We start from the raw sequence: 21,277 nt of genomic DNA, 5'->3' as shown, positions 1-21,277 counted from the left end.
GGATACCAAAGAGATAGAAAAAGTGCAGAAAAGGGCAACGAGGATGATTGAGGGACTGGAGCACCTTCCTTATGAGGAGAGGCTGCAGCGTTTGGGACTCTTTAGTTTGGAGAGGAGACGTCTGAGGGGGGATATGATTGAAGTCTATAAAATTATGCAGGGGGTAGAAAATGTTGACAGAGTGACATTTTTCTCTCTTTCTCACAATACTAGAACCAGGGGGCATCCATTGAAAATGCTGGGGGGAAGAATTAGGACTAATAAAAGGAAACACTTCTTCACGCAACGTGTGATTGGTGTTTGGAATATGCTGCCACAGGAGGTGGTGGTGATGGCCACTAACCTGGATAGCTTTAAAAAGGGCTTGGACAGATTTATGGAGGAGAAGTCGATCTATGGCTACCAATCTTGATCCTCCTTGATCTGAGATTGCAAATGCCTAAACAGACCAGGTGCTCAGGAGCAGCAGCAGCAGAAGGCCATTGCTTTCACCTCCTGCATGTGAGCTCCCAAAGGCACCTGGTGGGCCACTGTGAGTAGCAGAGTGCTGGACTAGATGGACTCTGTTCTGATCCAGCAGGCTAGTTCTTATGTTCTTATCCTAGTGAAGTTTGATTTAACAAGCTGCCTGCTACAAGCTTGCATTGCACGTAAAAAGACACTGTAGGTTGGTCTCTCTCGGCCTAGCCTACTTCACAAGATTGCTGTGAGCACAGACAAGATGCAAGGAGAGTCACATGTGCCATCCTGAGCATCTTGGATGGTAGGATAAATATAACACATTAACAAATAAAAATTCTTCTTTTCAGAAAGAGAGGCTGGAATAACTGGAATATTTCACTTGAGAGTTTATGAATAGGCTTGAGCACCAATACGAAATATCAAAAAAATTCAGGCTCAGGTATTTTTAACCTTGAATTTTTTTCAGTAAACCCAAATAAAGCCGATATGAATTCTCTGTATTCGTCTATTACTGAAACTATTTGATTGTTTAAAAAAAACACCGAACTTGAAATGTGTCAGTTTTCCCCCCACGTAAGAGGGCTTGGGAAACAGTGTGGGGGGGGGGGGGAGAACTGCCCCCATTGGTGCTTTCCAAGCCCCAGAAGACTTGAAAAGCAGGGTTGGGGGAGCGATGAAGATCTCTCTCCCCCTCTCTGCTGTCTCCCAAGCCCACCTGGGTTTGGGAAATGGTGGCAGAGAGGAGGGAGATGTAAACAGCCAAGTGTATCTGGCTTTATGGACAAAGCTGAGATTTATTATTGGTAAAAGAAAACGACGAATAAAGCCTATATGTCTGTTGGGGGGTTTTCTGCGATTCAGATTTACAAAATAGACAAGCCTATTTATGAAGCAAACTCAACTGGAGTGATTTGCAAAGCTCAGCTTCATCGAAAGCCTTCCTCCCTGCTTGCTAGTTTTGCTTTGTTTTTAAAACTCATTTCTTCCTTTAAAAACCTGAAAGAACTCGTCCTCTCCAACACTTGAGACAGAGCAAGCCGCTACCGCAGTGTACTATGTGGGTTATTTGATACCACCTCACTGGCATGACTCATCTTAGACCTGTCTACTTGATATTGTTCAACAGCAGCCAGTGGGATAGCAGTTAGAGCTTCAGAACAGGGTCTGTGAGGCCCAGGTTCCAATTCCCATATTTTTGTGGAAGTTGACTGGGTGATTTTTGGTCAGTCACTTTCAGCCTAACTGTTGAAGCAGCGGATTTACTCGGAGTAGACCACCTTGCAGGACGCAATGTAGACAAGAACTGACAGACACACAGTCACCAGTGCAGTTCTATTTATTGCTATCTACAGGCAAAGTGCTCCGCCAGACCACAGGTGTTTTCAGGCGCACATCACTCTGTTGTCTGTGCTATCTATATACAAATGTGGTACCAATCAGGTGCCCTCACCTTATCAGGTTTTGCACACGGTACATGTTGTGCACTCAGTCCTAATTATGCACACGGCACCTGCTAGAAGGAGGGTCCAGCTGTCATTTAGATTTTGCTCATCTAAACACATGTTCTGACACTAACTTCCCTTACAGGGCTGTTCTGTTGATAAAGAAGAAGAGAATAATATCAGCTTCTTTGGTCTCCACTGAGGAGAAAGGTGGAGTACAAATTAAGCCAATAAATAATAAATATCACTGAAGATGGGAATGGGTGAAAGCTCAGCTGCAGAATCTACCTTTTTGCCAGGGCTTGAAAGGTGCCTGAAAGGGGTAGTTCTTCCCCCCTGAAAAAAATTCTGGGTTTTAAACCCAAATATTTTCAGTAATCGCTTAATAAAGCCAATGACTTTACCTAAAAAACCCTCCGTACCTGCGGGACCGTCTTACCCCATATGTCCCGAATCTGTCTCTGCGCTTGGCAGAGGCCAATTTACTGGTGATCCCTGGCCCCTCATTGATGTGGCTAGCCTCTACCCGTGGCCTCGGCCTGGTGGAACGCTTTCCCTCCAGCTATCAGGGCCCTGCGGGATCTTAGTCAGTTCCGCAGGGCCTGTAAGACTGAGTGGTTCCGCCGGGCCTTTGGGGAGGCCGGCCGCTGATGGCCCCCTGTAACACCTGTAACATCAGTGGATCCTGCCGCTCCCCCTCCTTCTGGTCTTTTTAGGGGATTGTCAGTAGGCGCCATCTATTATGTTGATTTTAGCATGCTGCGTTTTAATGGGGTGGGGTTATTTTATTTATATAGAGCCAATTTAATTAATATTTATTGGATTTGTTTTTGGTTTATGCGCTCTATTTTGTTTTGTTGTTCACCGCCCTGAGCCCTCCGGGGGAGGGCGGTATATAAGTTTAACCAATGAATGAATGAATGAATGAATGAATGAATGAATGAATGAATGAATGAAATTTCTACATTAAAAAAACTGAAATCTACTAATATTTTTTATTGATTCTCGTGTCTAGTTATAATATTATACTAGGATCTGGTTTCTAGTTTCTAACCTCCAGTGCCATGGAGGTTTGTTGGGTGACCTAGGGCCAATCACGTACTTAATCTAATCTAATATACCTCACAGCGGGGTAAAATGGGGAGAAGGGGAGAAGAGTTCCCATTGGGGAGACAAGAAGAAAAGGAAGAAAAGTTGTGTGTCCGCTTTCTCAGAAAAAAATATTGAGCCACAAAACTAGACAGCAATAAATCTAAAACTACTCATAATACAATATGATTTTCCTCACCTGCCTTTGGAGTGCCAACTGGTTATATGGGATAAGTAAGTTATTGTTTCTTTTGTACTATGAATAAAGTATCGTGGTTATCCGATGCCCTGATCTAAGCACTTTCAGAATTCCCCCAAAAATTTTCTGATAAAATTATGCTGCTGAGGTATCTACTGGACCATAACCAATAATCAGCGTACTTCCCATTTGAAGTTTTGCCTCTAAAGCACTTACGAGAACATTTGTTTTTTGAGAATCTGACATGGTGTGTTGGTTTGCAGTGGTTACTGTAATCTTCTAAGAGCTGTAAAATGATGAAATGCATGCCTTCCCCCATTATCTTTTTGTTAAATCTTTGAAATATTCTGTCATGCTAAATTTCACACGCCCTTTAATTTATGGTCACAATTCAAAGTGCTGATCTTTAACGTTAAAGCTTATGTGATTTGATTCCCAGGTACTTGAAGGTACCACCACCTCCCATATTGTCTAGCCCATAGGTGTCAAACTCGTGGCCCTCCAGATGTTCATGGACTACAGTTCCCATCATCCCCTGCCAGCATGATGCTGGCAGAGGATGATGGGAACTGTAGTCCATAGCATCTGGAGGGTCACAAGTTTGACGCCTATGGTCTAGCCCAGAGGTCTGCAACCTGCGGTTCTCCAGATGTTCATGGACTACAATTCCCATCAGCCCCTCTTACCATAGTTGCAGACCCCTGGTCTAGCCCGCCGGTTAAGATCTGCCTCTCAAGTCCCATCTCTGTGCTCTGCCTTCCAAGGTGGGGCAGGTGGCAGCCAGAGACGTGGCTTTTCCAGTCATGGGTACCCAGCTTGTGGAGATGCTCCTTTCAAACATTATTCAAATAATATTAGTAAAGTCTGGAGACTTATTTTAAGCTGATCAGTTGTCTGTTTCATGGTTTATATTGTTTATACTCAACTGAGTTTTAATGCTGGATTTTAATTAATCTTTTTTAATGTTTTATTTTTATTATTTTTATTTGTACGCCACCTCAGACAGGTTTCTGGGGTGGCCGCATAAAATACTTTCTGAATAAATAAATGCAATGTGATGGATGTCCAGGATTGTAAATGGCTGACTTCTATGACTTTGCTCTTTCCACTGCAGCCCTCAATGCCTCCAAAGACTGCTAATGAACTACAGTGAAAAGAGGGAATCAGACAAGCTGGCCTGCAACTTGCACAGGGGTGGGGGTGGGGGGGTCTGTCAAGCCTCTCTTCCCTTGTGGGGGGCACACAAGGGGCTGCAGTGGAAAGGGGCACAGCAAATATCCTTTCTGTAAACTCATTCTATTCATGGGTCTGTAGGACCCAAAGCTATGTATCTAGAGCAGGGGTCTGCAACCTGCAGCTCTCCAGATGTTCATGGACTACAATTCCCATCAGTCCCTGCCAGCATGGCCAATTGGCTTAGCTCCCCAAGACAGGGCCTGAATGTAGGGCTGTTGGGTTGTTAAACCCATAAACAGCTCTCATTAGAACATTGTAGCTGGCAGCAAACTGAATGGAGATTGGCACTATCACCAAGGGCAGAATGACATCTCAACCAGTGGTCTGATGGTTCAAATGTAATATCAAACCACATGTTGTTTAAGTTGCTGTTGACAAATCACCTTCAGATCATTGTTTGAGATTCTGGTTTGGAATTCTTTTTCAAACTATCTTCAGGAGAGTAGCCATGTTTATCTGTAGTCATTCAGAGAGAATGTTACACCAACATGCCCTTCCCATAGCACTAGGCAGCAAAAGAAGGTAGGGATGCCTCTTCATGACCAAGTTCACAGCCACAAAATATCCTTCTCTGTTTGTCCTTCTCTCGGTCCTCTGAATGAGGAATCTTAGGATATTTATAAACAACTAGCAGTAAAGCCCTTTGTTTGAGCAAATACAGCAGGTTCTAGAAAACTGTTGTGGGTTAATAACATCCACCAAGGGGGCCAACCCCTCCTGCCTTTCCTCTTCCCTTGATCCCATGTTACCAGCTCCCTCCTCCGGTTTCTGGATGCCTACATCAGCACAGAAGGATTAATGGTGCCCACCATTTCTTGGTCCCATTTCTTGGTCCCGTGTCACCAGCTCCCTTCACCTTCTCCTCTTCATGGATGTCTGTATCACCACGCAGTGGTTAACAGTGCGATTGTTTCCTCCAGCAGTCATGATCCTCCCATGGGGAGAAAGATGAGTGTGTGAAAGAGTGAGTAACCACCACATTCTGCTGTTTCATTTGTGTGGGTTTTTTTACCTGTCCTGTGTAAGTTCCACCCCCAAGCTGTCTTCGCCACCGCATCTACCCTTTTTCTAGAATAGGATAGATACCTTGCAATCAAGATGTATCTGATGTATTTCACAGACAATGTTTCTACTGTTTATGGAGTCAGAAACAAAACACACAGTTTTCCAGTTTCTTCCTTAAAACTGGTTAGGGATCACCTCTCTTCACTTGCATGCTGGTTCCCCTAGAGAAGGGATTTAAATCACTTCCCTCACACAGGATCCTCCTTGATCCTAAACAGCTGTGTTCTTCTCACTTTGGCTGGGGGCATCAACTGTCAGCTTCAACAGTCATTTCTCCCACTGTCAATTTCTAACAGTCTCTCTCTCATCCCCTCTTGTAAAATTCTCAGGTTTTATTCTCCCCCCCCCCCCATTTTGAACCTCCTGTCACTCAAGGTCCTATGCCCGTGGTGGCGAACCTTTGGCACTCCAGATGTTATGGACTACAATTCACATCAGCCCCTGCCAGCATGGCCAATTGGCCATGCTGGCAGGGGCTGATAATCCAACGCTAATTATAAGGATTACCACTATCATGATCAGGACAATTCATCGTTCAGCTGGGCATCACAGAACGTAGCTCTGGTTAGGATGGCACTGTGAGATATGGATGTCTTTGGTCCAGCCAGTGAAAGTAAAAGAAAAAAAATGCAAGGATTTCTTTCTCCTTTCACTGTGCCTCAGGATTAATTTTAGATATAAATAATTCCCTTTGCATTTTCTATCATTTTTTTATGATACTTTCATTATAAAATAATTCATTGCTTTTATGTGCTTCTAAAAATACTTCAATAGATTTAAAATGCAGAGGGCCATGAACTTCCTTTAATTGCTGTACCAGTTCTTGGCTTGCATCACAAATTAAAAAGTTGATTTACCTCCCTTTAGTCAGCATTTCTAGTCTAAAAAAAGCCTAAACAAAACCTTTCAGCATCAAGCCAAGGAAGAATTCTGGGAGTTTAGAAAGCTCTTAGCCTTGCCATTCTTGCAACCTCCTTCCTTTTGAATGTACAGGACACTTAAGTTTAAGTTATTTCTGTAACTGGAAAATCTCCCAATTTAAAGAATCTAATATATTAGATCTCCAGGCGTTCAAGCTGGTTTGGGTCTCCTGGTTTCTGAATGTCCTTGGGAACAGACAGGCGTCCCTTGCCAGCATTGTGTGAACGTTGCCTTCATCTGCATGAATAATACTCATTTCATTATATCCTGAATTAACTTGCCAGTCTGACTAACTTAAGATGCAGTGCTGAACGTGGGGCCACGAGCTGAGTCCTTCTATTGCTTCGTTGTCGCCATTAATGTTAGATGCGAGCAGCTTTTTTCTATGGGACATTATTAAGCACAGCATGCCAAGAATTTCCAGTTTATCTGCTTCGTTTGCACAGAGCCTGCAAGCAGATTGCAGGCCACAAAGGCGAGAAGGGGATTGAGAGAGGATGGCAGGTCCGCAGAGGTCCGCAGGCAGGCTCAGGTGGTTTCCAGCCATAAGTTTAGCTAAGCTCTTCCCGTAATTTGTCACGCCTTGGTCTGTTCCTGCTGCGCCCGCACGTGCCAGCTTAATGTCAGAAAGTCTGTGCACCAGACGGCCACTCAGGCCTAACACCCTGCTGTTCAGAACCAGCGGCTTGCTGTGTCAGTGTGGAGCAGAGAGCCCTGGCAACAGCCGAGCTCTGCGCAGAATAAGCATGTTCATAATGAGACGTGAATGGCATCAGTCAGTCCCTTTAGAATAGGGCCGAGACGTGTGCCTCCTCTCTTAGGAAGTTTGGCAGTCTGTTCATTAAACAAGAGTCAGCAGAAGTTCAGCTTGTAACAGGAAAGTGGTCTCGGGCGCACTGAGACTCTCCTTGGGCAGTCAGGACAGCAGAAAGGAAACAGAAATGTCAGCAGAGACATTTGGTGAAATGCTGGGCTGTTAAAAATTACTCCACTGTGATGGAAAAGGAGGTTTATTGGGGGGGGGGGGTTCACTTGTCAGATTTGTATTACTGTGGAAACAGTATTACTGTGGAAATGTCTACGATAGTCCTCCACAAAGATAGATGGCGTTTATGGCATTTAACGCTGTGTTGCGACGTCCTCTCCTTGAATCATCCTATTAAAATATTGCCAAGATGTGACGCTTTCTCTCATGTTGTGTAGTTCCGCAGATCTAAACATCTTTGCTGCATTTCAGAAACACGAGGGAAACGTCCAAAACAGTGACGGGAAACTATATGTCACACTGATTGTTTGAGTGTTTAATTCACACTGTTGGGTGCGAAATTCTTTAATCCATTGCATGTTTGTTCCGAATGTTATCCTGTTATATGAAGTGCATGATTTACCTTCAAAGAAAACAGACGCAACGCACAAAGGAGGAGATTTGCTCTCTCCACTGTGAAAAGCTACCCTGGCGGGGTTACAAACAAGGGCCAGCTGGGGAAGTTGCTTCAGCTCCTTTCCGCTTGTAAGTTTTATTGGTGACTGGTTTTTGATTATGCATTTGAATGGTGTGTGTTCCAGGTTGCCGGGTTTTAATTAAAAGGCGATACTGTTGGTTTTCAAAGCTTTGTTGTCTGCATAATTAAGACTGGAACATGCACACATTCTTTTCTTTTCTTTTTTCAATTGGGAAGCATCAAGAAATTAGACATGTATGATTATATCAAGTCCACCTTCCAAAACAAATGCTAAATGTCAGTTTAGCATTGTTACACCTGAACAATAATGATCGACATTTTAAAATTTAAAATAAAGCAGTTACATGTTTTCTTTTTTTTCTCCCGCAGCCTGTAGCTTTAGTTTGATTATATTAACCTTTTGAAAAAAGTTATTGACAATATACATCCAGGTATTTCCTGTGATCCTTCTGTTGATAATCTGTTAAGTGCAACACCTTGAAACCTCGAGGGATGGGCGGTATAATAAATCGAAAAAAAATAAATAAATAATAAATAAATACTTGTGCTTTGCTAGTTACATTATTGTTTGTATTTGTTTATTTTAGAAGTCCCTCAGTCACTTTTGGCCGTTAGCCTTTGGTTGCTTCCACACGGAAACTATTTTCCATGTAGCTGTCATAGGGTAACAGTGGAGCACCCACACAACAGATTTCAGCTTTCCTTCACTCCCTACGGATGCCATTCCATCCCACCACCACCTGAGGGCTTTTTAAAAAGAATCAATAATTGGTACTGATTCTTTTTAAATTACTGACTATTATTGTAGATTTCACTGATTATTATTATTATTATTATATTGATACAAAAACAGTTACACACAGCAAACAAGATCAATATGCTGGATTTTGTATTACATCACACATCGGACACTTCCCAAGCATCTAGGACTAGAATACACTACCGCCAGCATAGCCCTCAGCATCATTGGAGCACACAGGCCCCATTATTATTATTATTGTTATTGTTATACACATAACAACACAGCACAAGTGTCTGGAATTCATCTCTGAATATCGAGTCCTTCCCAAAGACCTAGGATATTAGAGGTATCTGCGTAGAATATGTGCAGTTCCTAGAAGTGCTGCTTTCTGCAGCATGTGGACTGATGTTCTGTCCAAGTTTAGGCTTTCCAGATGTTTTTCAAGATTTCTTGGGTTCCTCCTAGAGCACTGACTACTAGTTGGGATTACTGTTGTTCTTTTGCCACAATCGTTCAACTTCAATTTGTAGGTCCTTGTATTTTGTGATCTTTTCCAGCTCTTTGTCCTCCACCCTGCTGTCAACTGGCACAGCAACATCTATGATCCAAACATGTTTTCTCTATCACTGTTATGTCTGGGGTGTTGTGTGCCAGGTGTCTGCCTGTCTGTATTCTAAAGTCCCAGAGTATTTTTGCTTCTTCATTTTCTGTGATCTTCTCTGGCTATTATTATTATTATTATTATTATTATTATTATTATTATTATTATTATTATTATTATTATTATTAACAACAACAACAACAACAACAACAACAACAACTGGGTTCTTTTAACCTTTAAAAAATCTATGGTGAAGAAAATTGTGAGAGTTGTCGCAGTTCCGCAGGGCCTGCAAGACATGGCCTTTTCCACCTAGCCAGCCGGATGGTGCGAAGTAAGATCTTCTCGGCCTCCGGGGCGCGGTAAGAGGCGAGGGAAGAGGATTATTTACGACCGTGGGTCTGCAACCTGATGGGAATTGTAGTCCATGAACATCTGGAGAGCCGCAGGTTGCAGACCCCTGATTTACGGCCATCTGTTTTAATAACTTTTAAATGTGTGGCGTTATTTATTGTTTTTTAGGTTGTATTGGCAATTTTTGGATTTTACATGTTTTATGATCATATTACAAATTTGTTGTGGCCTGCCCCGAGCCCTGCGGGAATAGGGCGGGATAAACGCCGAATAAAATAAATAAATAAAATGACAGCCATGGAGGGTTAATACAAGGGGAAAGGCCATTAAGGACGGGACCTTAAAATGTATACCTACCCTTATAGCATGTGAATATGCTTATACTGAGAGCTTGGTGGAAAGGTCCTACCAAATGAAGTTTGGGAAATATCAGGCCATAACAGGAAAAGCAGGAAAGCGGATGACTGGAGGATATCGTGGGGACGCTCCCGATGACAACTGTCTGGTTTTGAAGCTGAGGCAGAGCAAAACATCCGTGTGGAAGCAGCCTTTTAAAAAAAAATAACACCATATTCCGATGCCGGAGGATGCCACATTCAGGCTTCTAAAGCCTATGAGGAGCTACCTGAAAGACGGTAATTGTGAAGCCTCTGGTTTATGACAGCAGAGTTTTGAAAATGTGGTAGTTACTTTCATAACTTTTATGGGCTTTTATGAACTTTTATTTCATAACTTTTATCTTTGTGTGGTTGGGGGTTCTGCGATCCTGTCGATCTGCGCCCTTTCCTTAACCCGTTTCCTGCAGTTATGAAGAAAGAGCTCAGTATCTTGAAGGAATAATCCGGATTCACAAAGAAGTCATGACATTTGAGGATTTTGCTGCTCAGGTCTTCCAGCCCACTCCCAGTTACTCCCTCAGCGGATGTGGTGAGTCCGTGCACCCTTTTTCTGAACACTAACCACTGAGCAGCTCTTCAGTAGCAGCTGTACACCTGTTTTCCACTGATAAATGGTTGCAAATTTAAGAAGAGCATTCTCCCTCTGAATTAGCTAATGAATATCAAAAGGAACGATGACATTCATTTTAATTTGTTTTGCATCAGAGCTGCTCACTGGCTCCTTTCTTCAGCTGTCCTGTTAACCCCTGAATCCAGCAAGGTTAATGAACTTTCTCTCACTAATGTGCGCTGGTTCATTCAGGAGTGCCGGCTTCTTGCTGAGCGGAGAAATACGTTGTGCAAAAGCTGTTGTGAAGCAGCACATACTTATAAAAATATATAGTTCCTCACAGCAGAGGCCATTGCAGCTAATGTTAAATGAGGATTATGCTTCTGCGAAAAGGAAGGCCCTAGATTAGCACAGGTTGGGGAGGGGGGCGGATGGTATAAGGACGGTCTTTCATCAGGCTATCCACATGGCGAGGTGTTTGCAAACATTCTATATCTTGCAAGGATTTTAAAGTTTGTGAGATTACTTGAACCACGTGAGCCCCTGTGTTTTTAAAAGAAACCTTTGTGACAAAATGTGACTTCCAGATTGAGCAGTGTCTCTTAGAAGCAGAGCACGAAGCAAGCCCAACAGATTTCTTCGTATAAGATTCCTTTATCCCCCCTGTTTGAGAAACCGACTCTTCCTAATTATATCAAGATGCTGTGTTGGATTGTCTGATAGATTATCTCAAATTCTGGTGAATGTTTTGGTGCATCTGTTTCCTTTCTCTGGCCATGACCGACCAAACTATAATTATATGTGCTCTTTTAAAAAAATAACAAATTACATTTAGTGAAATGAATCACTTTGCAAATAAAATCGGACACACATCACTATTTAACATTATTGGCTTAGGTCCTTGAGCTTTGTTCAGAGATAAGAAGTAAATGTGTGTACTTGTGTTGGTCGCCAATAGCAGCAGGCAGAAGGCTTGGGAGATAAGCAAGCTGGCAGAAGTAAAGAGGGGTCCGTTCTATTTACATAATCGCACCTCTGCTTCCTGGAGAGGCGTCAAGAGACAGAAATGGCCTCTATTGATCTTTGTTGAACTGGAATACTAAACAACATCAGAAAAGCTTATGACCAAAGCTTTGATTAATGTTTTCTCTATTAAAAGTGTGGAGCAGCTGTGAATTAAATTCTTTACGTACTCTGCCAAAAACTGTGAGAGAGAAAAGTGATCTATTTTGTAAAAATATGGATTGCATACATTGGATTTACTAGATGATTAAACTGACTACGTTATAAAAAAATAGTAACAGAACTTATGGCATTTGAAAGTGTTCCCCTCTACTCTCATTTAATTACCTGCTTATGTTGTTTGTATATTACAGTATACATGGAAGATAGACTATGAAACATAGCTGGAATAGATTGAGAGAACCCAAATCCAGTGGGAACCTGTCACACTCACCACAGGAAAAGTGAGATTATAATATAGGATTGATATAAGAGCACAGCTGTGGTTTTTGTACAATTCCATTTAGCCAGACTGAGGTTTGAGCAGAAGTTCCTTTAAAGTGGGACCAATTATTCACCTAGATCTATTGGGGGCCATGTTTGTTTCAGAGATACAGAGTTTTCACCAAGAGTTATTCAGACCATATATTTAGACTCAAGGACAGCAGTGTCCACCTTATATTTAAGTGCAATCTTTCATATTCAGCTAAACACAAGTTGTCAAAGTAAAATGGCAAACTTTAGTTGCCCAGTTATTTGTACCTTTACAAAATGCAATCCTGTAAAATGCCATTGAAGGCGTGCGTCGCGTCGCGTCGTGCGTCGCGTCGCGATAATGTGTCGCGTCGCGTCGCGTCGCGTCGCGTCGCGTCGCGTCGCGCGTATCGCGTCATCGCGTCGCGGTATTGAGAGAGAGAGAGAGAGAGTATCTTCAGATAAATAGGATGGGGTTATTTATATAGAGTTAAAAATTACCTAATATTTATTGGATTTTAGCTTTGATTTATGTGCTCTATTCTGTTTTGTTCACCACCCTGAGCCCTTCGGGGGAGGGCGGTATAGAAATATAACCAATAAATAAATAAATAAATAAATAAATAAATAAATAATGTGGCTCATTGCATAGCCCATTTGTGTCAAAAATGGGGACAGCATCGATGCATATACAAAAGTGCAGTTTTGCGTAGAAGCATAAATGTTTCCTTAGGACAGGTGGCAGCTTTACATTTGATTCTCTCTTTTCAACACAACAATTCGTGTAAAAATAATACATATTTTAGTTTTGTGTCATTTTCTTTGACTTGTCTTCTTCCTACCCATCCCCTCACAAAAACACGCACGTTCAAACGCCCAAGACCAAACGGACTTTGTTACAATTCTGCTGGCTCTAGCACAGGAGAAGGTGACAAGTAGAAACCAAAGGCCCTTGTGGTGGTGGCACTCAGGGGCGGAGCGAGGGGGAACTGTACCGGGGGCATGCCTGCGTCCAGTCATCCCACATGGTGGCCCTTGAGGAACTTTCCCAGTACGTTAAAAGGCCCATCTACTCTCTGCATGCCTTTTTTCCCTTCAGAGTTTACCTTCTTGTACATATAAGCCTTTTTATGTATAGAGGACTATCGATCTGGTGTGGTAGCCATCCAGTAACCAACAATCAGGTGTTAACACATCAACATTGTAATGTGAACTGAATTCCTATTTTCCCCAGATGAACTGAACGTGTACTTCAGTTCTCAAGTAAAACAAACCAAGCCATTTGTTAAGTTTTAGGTTGGCCTGAAAAAGAAGAAAGCCAGAACAAGTTAATCTATCATTGGACTGCATTGAAAATTCAGTGGTTTCATTATTTGGCTGGGAGGTGCCTTCCTTCCTTTGTGGCATAGACTTTGCCAACTAGAAAACAAACAAACATCTAATACAATAGACATTGCCTGGGGTTTCACTAAACCCACACTTAACTCTGCCAGTTAAGCTAAACCCGTGGTGGCGAACCTTTGGCACTCCAGATGTTATGGACTACAATTCCCATCAGCCCCTGCCAGCATGGCCAGTTGGCCATGCTGGCAGGGGCTGATGGGAATTGTAGTCCATAACATCTGGAGTGCCAAAGGTTCTCCACCACTGACTGCTAAACACACCCTCATGGGCTCTGCAGCACCAGTATCTGGCGTGGTCTCCTCATGAGACAATAGCCAAGACCTCTGTCTGGACTTAGGAGTGTCCCCGTGAGATAAGCTTCCCTCTTGTCTTCCACCACCGCCAGGCCTCCTAGCTTCTGGTGATAACAAGGCTCTTTCCTCTTAGTCTTTGAGATCTCTTTGAGAATACAGGCCCCCTCTGCCTCTGGCTCTCTCTGCCTTTGGACACGATCTCCCCTGACTGAATCTGAGGACTGACACCATTTGTGTGTCACAAGCTCTCCAGCTGCTTTCAAGATCTTTCTGATCTGTTCAACATCTCCCCTCTGCCTTCCTGACCGGCTTTTCCTGCTTTTATATCAGCCAGTGCACCCTATCTGTGGCTCCTGGCTACTGCATCTCAGCCAGCCAATCAGGTGGCACTCTGGTTAACTCTTGGTGCTCCTGCTCTGGCTGAATACCTTTTTAAATTAACCAATTTAAAAGCCTAATCCGTCACACCATGCATTTATTTAGTTGCAAGAAAAGGATCCCCAAGAAGTGGACCAGTGTTTAGTCTTCAAGCCAGATGTATCCACGTTGGAATATAACTTTCAATATCTGTGACATCCCTCAGTCTGTATCAGAAAGCACACATGCACTGCTTGAGGGAGTAAGTCCTACAAAGGGTTAATTGAAATGGGCAGACTTGACTGTAGAGAGGACTGAGCTAATCACAGCCATGGCCAAGTGCATCTGTTCACCATGAGGTCATTCATGGGCACACAAATGAACTGGGAAAGAAAGAAGGATGCTCGCAAAACAGTCAGCGCAGCCGTTTTTGCCGTTTGTGCAGAAACAGATCCATGCAAACTACAAATTGCAGCATTTAAAATCCTTCACACTGTCTTGGAGCAAAGAAGGAACAAGGAAATCTACCATAACTTGATGAAAAATTGGGCTGCTTCATGTTATAGCACAGTCAAGTGATAGAGTTACCAATTCCATTCTTAAGGATTTGCTGCATATTCATCCACACAAATAGTAATTTGAGATTTCGTCTCCCAAGTTGTGCTTTATAAGTTGTCATAAATCTTTCACTTTGACAACAATAAACCAAAAACAGAACAATCTTCTTTTAAATGTATCTTACCTTTGAGGTTTCAAAGACAATTAAAATATTACAGCAGATTCCGAATTTGATTGTTTTTGTTTTCAATTAAGTTTGTTTTGTTTCCTAAGATGGATTCTTACTACATCAAGGAAAATGTTAATTTAGTTGATGCAGCTGTTTCAGCTGGCTGAATACTGTGCTTTTAAAAATTTACATTATTCTGATCTGTAGAAATCTTAAGTTTTCTCGAGTAGCATAAAGATGACACAAGGATTTCTACTTGACTTGTAATACAGGCTGCCTTGTGTCCAGATCATTTAGTGGCTAATTTATGATTTTGCTGCAGATTGCTTAATTGTGCGAATATGCCAACGAACGTTACATGGAGAAAATTATGCAGCGCCAGAATGCATAGACTTGAATCCCCCCCTAGAATTTTCGTGGGTTCAAGGAGAGGGAGAATTTTCGCCTGTCCCCACCTCTGCCCCACTCAACTGTTCTGGGACATCCCCAGTGCCCCTGGAGCTGGGATTGGCTGGGCAGGCGGGGGATGAGGGGGGGGGGTTGCTGCCACAGGAGGGCAGGCTCCAGCCTTTCAGAAATTCCAGGCAGAATCCGAGCCACAGCGCATGTACAAAGTTAAAAATTTTGACCTAGATTTATAAAAATGCGCTCTCTTTACAAGCGATCTAAGTGCCCATTTATAGGTGCAATTTATGTCATTGTACAAATCCTCCTGTGCAACAGCGCCATCCCATAATTGGGAAGAATCTAAGTGCCAAAATATTGACTCTTCATCGGGGTCTGTGTTGGTTTTTTCATTGTAAAATGAATAATTATGGAGCTGTGGCCAAACAAAATACAACCCACCCCCGACTAGCCAGATCCCACGAGCTGCCTTCAGATACAGGGACACCAACTAAAATTTACGTGTACTGTATTCGCAAACAATTAATATCATTGTGGCTTACTGCTAAAGTTCACTTGACTGGCTATGAAGACCTGTTTTAATCCCACACCACAGTTGTGACGGCTGTACTGACTTAACAGGGCAGGGATGGCCTACTACAGTAGTGGCGAACCTTTGGCACTCCAGATGTTATGGACTACAATTCCCATCAGCTCCTGCCAGCATGGCCTATTGGCCATGCTGGCGAAATCTGGAGTCCATAACATCTGAGAACTACCACCAAGCTATGTATTTTCTTGATTGTGTGTATTGTGTTATTATTAACTGGCCTGGCGTTGTCTAATGCAGGGTCCGCTGCTCTGATTTTTAAACGCCACTTCTCTCGATCGAGCGCGTTGTCTGGTTCCAGGCATGTGACTTTCAGATCCACACCGATGCTATCTTGCCATCGTTGCTTATCCTTACTTTAAAATAAACAGATTTCACTGCTTTTTGTCTTCATAAAATGGCACTAACAGAAACCTTTTCCCCAGATTGTATTTGGAACAGTCATGAACCAAGTCAAAAACAGTAACTGTAACAGTAACAGGGGCAGCAGTGGCGTAGTAGTTAAGAGCAGGTGTACTATAATCTAGAGCAGGGGTAGGGAACCTGCGGCTCTCCAGATGTTCAGGAACTACAATTCCCATCAGCCTCTGTCAGCATGGCCAATTGGCCATGCTGGTAGGAGCTGATGGGAATTGTAGTTCCTGAACATCTGGAGAGCCGCAGGTTCCCTACCCCTGATCTAGAGGAACCGGGTTTGATTCTCCGCTCTGCCACTTGAGCTGTGGAGGCTTATCTGGGGGATTCAGATTAACCTGTGCACTCCAACACATACCAGCTGCGTGACCTTGGGCTAGTCACAGTTCTTCGGAGCTCTCTCAGCCCCACCTGCCTTACAGGGTGTTTGTTGCTGGGGGTGGGGAGGAGTTTGTCAGCCTCTTTGAGTCTCCTTAACAGGAGAGAAAGGGGGGATATAAATCCAACCCTCCAAGTGGAACCCTCTCAGCATCTCCAAGCATTTCCTGTGTCAGTTGCTGGCACAGGAGTCTTCTACAAATGCATAACCGGTCTCTGTATGACAATTATATCAAGGAAATATTTCTACTGGGACAGATGGGAGACAAATCCATTTTTTCCCTAGTTGAAGTGATTCTTTAGGACCATTAAATCAGACTCCATCAGACACGCACGCACACAAACACACACACACACACACAATCACACACAGAGGGAGCAGTTCTTACACCTCTCCTGGATCCTTGAAGGTGAATGTGTATGATCACCTTCATTTCTATGGCAACAGATTAATACAAACAGAATTGTGACTGCTCTAAAGGACTAAGCAAGAGCAGCACAGGCACGGAGGAAAGACAGCTTGTGGTCTTTGCAGATGATCACACGCTAAGCAGAAGGGCTCCAGAATGGTGCCTTAAAGGCTTAACTCAGTGATGGCGAACCTTTTAGAGACCAGGTGATCAAACTGCAACCCAAAACACACGTATTTATTGCAAAGTGCCAAGACGGCAATTTAACCTGAATACTGAGGTTTTAGTTTAGAAAAAACAACTCCTACATTAATATCTTTTGTCTTAAACGAAAAACACAACAACAGAGCATTCCATGATACAACAACATTTTATCGAAAGGTAAACGTTTGCATTGGGCATGCTTTTGAACAATTTATGTGATTTTTGCTGTTGTCTGCATACTGATAATTTGTCTAACCTTGGCTCATACTTTGTAAGTTTGAGAGCAACACATGCAGCACTCAGGTCATCTGTTAGCCTGTTTCCTGTGTCAGATTTGAAGGGGAGGGGGAGATGACAGCATGCGTGCCCACAGAGGGCTCTGAGGGCCGCCTTGGTCACGCGTGCCATAGGTTCGCCATCATGGGCTTAACTTGATCTACTACGGGTGTAACCTTTGGGGACCAGAGCCCACTCTGTCTTGTACCTGCAGTCATAGCCTGTCATGTGTGGGTACAAATAGAAGGGGTAGATGACGGGAGGATGAAAAGACATGGCCGCGTCTTCCTGGCATTCAGCCTTTTCTGCCCATTCACACCTCTCTTGCCAAACAACCACGCACACCTCAGGACTGCTGGATGTATTTCCAGGGGCTGAGCAGCTCCCCATCAGACCCATTTCTTTGCGGGAAAAGTGCAGGGAAATCACAGGTCGTAGCTGCCAAGATTGGCGTTCCTATATTGGAAGATCAGCTTGTGCCATTCTTTAGATAATGTTATTCTCTGTCTCACAGAAATGTAAAAGTGAGGTTGCTAGTGGTGCCGAGGGGGCGCGTGCTTCCGCAGGAGGAAATAATCCCAAGGGACTGTGAGCATGTGAGAAAGTGAGGCAGCAGGCAGGAGAACGAGTGAGGCAGCAGGAGAGTGAGTGCAGCAACAGAGCGAGGCTGGGGAAGGGGGGCTGACCGAAATACGCCTGTGACTGAAGTAGGTAGGCCTGGGCCGAGGGGAGGGGAGGGGGGGAAATGGGGAAGCTGTTGCCAGGTCCAGCGGGAGAGTGGCAGCCTGCCCGCTTGGTGCTTGGGCCAGGGGGCACTAGGATGCCAGGGGAGCAGTCTGCAAGGAACGAGGTCCAGGAAGTAGCTGCAGACGAATTCAGAATCTCCAGAGATCTTTTGGTGAGAGTGAGAGTATACCTGAGTACCTTTTTTCTTCTCCTTCAAGGATTAATGTGTGTGTGTGTGTGTTTTAGTTATATTTCACTCTTTGATACAAATGGCTTTTCAATGCCACTTTCTATTAGGTAGCATATCAGATTAAAGGCTACAATTATGGATCGCCCGATGCATTTATTCGTTTTTATACATTGATCTGTTTTCAGAGAAAAAAATGTTCGTCATCTGTGGCCGGGCAGTCACATCTGTTTCCTCTTTGGAGACAAAAGGGTTTTTATAGCCTGGGAATCGATCACCAGAACAAAAGCCATATTTGACTTTTTAGAACCTCTGCTTCTTCCGACTTGCCAACGTGATTGCTTCCCCCGTTGTTTGCTTGCTTGCTTCCCACCAAATGGGATTTGCCACACGCTTAACCGGCATCTCACCAACAATTTTTACCTTTAAATACATTATATTAGTGACTAAAACAAAACTGCCACCTCATACCAAAGGTTTATGTGGGAGTGTTCAGCATTTTTTGCTGTCTTAGAAACTTACACTCCAGTGAAGACCTCAAATTCCATGTGTAGTTTTCCGTCAAATACGACGTTTCAGTCGATCTGAACCCGAGTGGCGTGGGGTATGAAAAGATCCCAGGAGCAAGCTGGATTCAGTTGCCCCTGCAGAGCTGATCAACTCAGATGCCGGCCACAACAACGGTGGCATGACGTCCATACCCACAGGCATCAATACAGTGGTCAGGGTGGTCCAAAGAACTCAGTTTGCTTTGAACTCCCTACAACAGTGGTGGCGGACCTATGGCACGGGTACCAGAGGTGGCACTCAGAGCCCTCTCTGTGGGCACGCACAAACAGAGTTCATCATGTGGGAGGGGGGGTAATCGTCCCCCCACATCTAGGCTGGCCTGGGCTGCAGGGCTCGATTATTAGCATTGAACCTAAGACCTAGTTTTAGGGAAGCAGTATAGATAACCCTGTTAATCACTATTAAACCCCACTGATTTTCATGCAAAGAACTAAAGCGTGATCCTTTACCTGGGAGTAAGCTCGGTTGCTGGCAATGCGGCTTGCTTCTGAGTAAACCCTCTTAGGGTCGTGATTCACCCATTCGAAGAGTTGCACGGTTGCTTCAAAGCAAAGCCAACAACTACCACCAAGCTTACTCCCGAGTAACGTACGCCTCAGAGCCAACCATTTTTCTAAACTAAAACCTCAGTATTCAGGTTAAATTGCCATGTTGGCACTTTGCAAAAAATAAGTGGGTTTGGGGTTGCAGTTCGGGCACTCGGTCTCGAAAAGGTTCGCCATCACTGCCCTACAAGATCTCTAGGGCAGCAGCCCGCTAGGAACTTTCTTGATAAGTTAAGTGGCCAACCTGTGGTGCTCCAGATGTTTATGGACTACAACTCCCATCAGCCCCTGCCAGCATGGCCAATCGGCAATTGGCCATGCTGGCGGGGGCTGATGGGAGTTGTAGTTCATAAGCATCTGGAGCACCATAGGTCAGCCACCCCGAGTTAAAAGGTGAGTCCTCCCCAGTCTGTAACAATAGGGGCTGCAAATCATCATGGGAGACCTCTGGGAGCTCCGCATAAGAACAGGGAGTGAATCTTAACATATTTTGTGTGTGATTTATTTATTTAGATTATTTCTGGGCTGTGTTCTCAGCTGGCTCCTGAGGCAGCCTACCAGAATATCATTAAAACCTTGTTGTGTGTGTACGTATGTGTTGCTCTACGCTTATAAAATGTAGCTCACGAAGCTGAAGATCATCCTGTGGACCGGGGCAGGAAGTGAGGAGACCAGGGGGGAGTGGCCGGCCGGATGTTTGCGGTGAGGGTGTGCAGGCCATTCGTGGCTTGTGTGGAGGAGAATCTTTCCTCCCCCATCATGGTTTCCCACCTCTTGTTTCCCAACCAGCAATTTGTATTCCTCGGGGGAGGGGAGTGTCATTTGCCACCAACATCTCACTGGGTAAAGAAGAAGAAGAGTTTGGATTTATATCCCCCCTTCCTCTCCTGCAGGAGACTCAAAGGGGCTGACAATCTCCTTGCCCTTCCCCCCTCACAACAAACACCCTGTGAGGTGGGTGGGGCTGAGAGAGCTCAGAAGAGCTGTGACTAGCCCAAGGTCATCCAGCTGGCATGTGTGGGAGTGTACAGGCTACTCTGAATTCCCCAGATAAGCCTCCACAGCTCAGGCGGCAGAGCGGGTAGTCAAACCCGGTTCCTCCAGATTAGATATAAGAGCTCTCTACGCCACTGCTGATGTTCATTAGTTCCATTACTGAACGATAGGCACTGGAGGTATCTTTCGCATTAACTCGCACAACTTGTGCGTGGCGTCGCGTCGTTCCCCGCATAATGACTTTGTGCAAGCAGGGTGTTCAAGGCTGTCATTAGAGCAGCAGGTGCCTGATTCCCATATTTACATGATTTTGTGTTCTTTCTCCTTAGATTAAAATATGTAGAGGTCTCATTACCGTAATTGAGAAAAGGTAAGAGGTTGTTCGCATGGCATCCCGGTCCGTTTACTAACCCGATCCCGTCTGTCGCTTGCATAAAAGCTGGGGCAGCGCTCACTTCGCCGGGGCTGCGCTCTTCCTTTGGGGCTGGATAAAGTGACCCCCTTGCTATGCCCACCCTGCTCCGCAGCCTGCTCTGAGAATCCCGCTGCTAGCGTCCCTTTGCCCCTGCATGTCTAAACTTCACAGGAAAGCACTTTTCTTTCTTCTGCTCCTGTTTGCTCCGGGCGGAATCTGACACCAGCACCTGCCGGGGTGGGGAAACGTCTTTTGTCGCTTCGCACTTTTGTTTGGATTGCTGCAGAGGAGCCGGTGGGCATGAAGCCTGCCTGCTCGCTGCCTCCTAAGCACCCTGGAACAGGAACTCGAGATGGGGCCGATAAGGAGCGGCACGTGCTGGG

General features: G+C 44.3%; 1 protein-coding gene across 1 annotated transcript in view; it reads left to right on the top strand.

The window, feature by feature from the left end:
- The window catches only part of RALGAPA2 (Ral GTPase activating protein catalytic subunit alpha 2), a 182,494-nt gene that overhangs the window by 152,777 nt on the left and 8,440 nt on the right, over nucleotides 1-21,277 (top strand). The window contains exon 31 of the mRNA XM_048515372.1: nucleotides 10,380-10,501. Coding sequence (XP_048371329.1) covers nucleotides 10,380-10,501 — 122 coding nt within the window. The remainder of the gene's footprint in view (nucleotides 1-10,379; nucleotides 10,502-21,277) is intronic.

The sequence above is a fragment of the Sphaerodactylus townsendi genome, linkage group LG14 (genome assembly GCF_021028975.2).
Source record: "Sphaerodactylus townsendi isolate TG3544 linkage group LG14, MPM_Stown_v2.3, whole genome shotgun sequence".
Taxonomy (NCBI): domain Eukaryota; kingdom Metazoa; phylum Chordata; class Lepidosauria; order Squamata; family Sphaerodactylidae; genus Sphaerodactylus; species Sphaerodactylus townsendi.
Note: the sequence above shows the minus strand (reverse complement) of the source record. Positions and strands in the feature narration are given on the sequence as shown.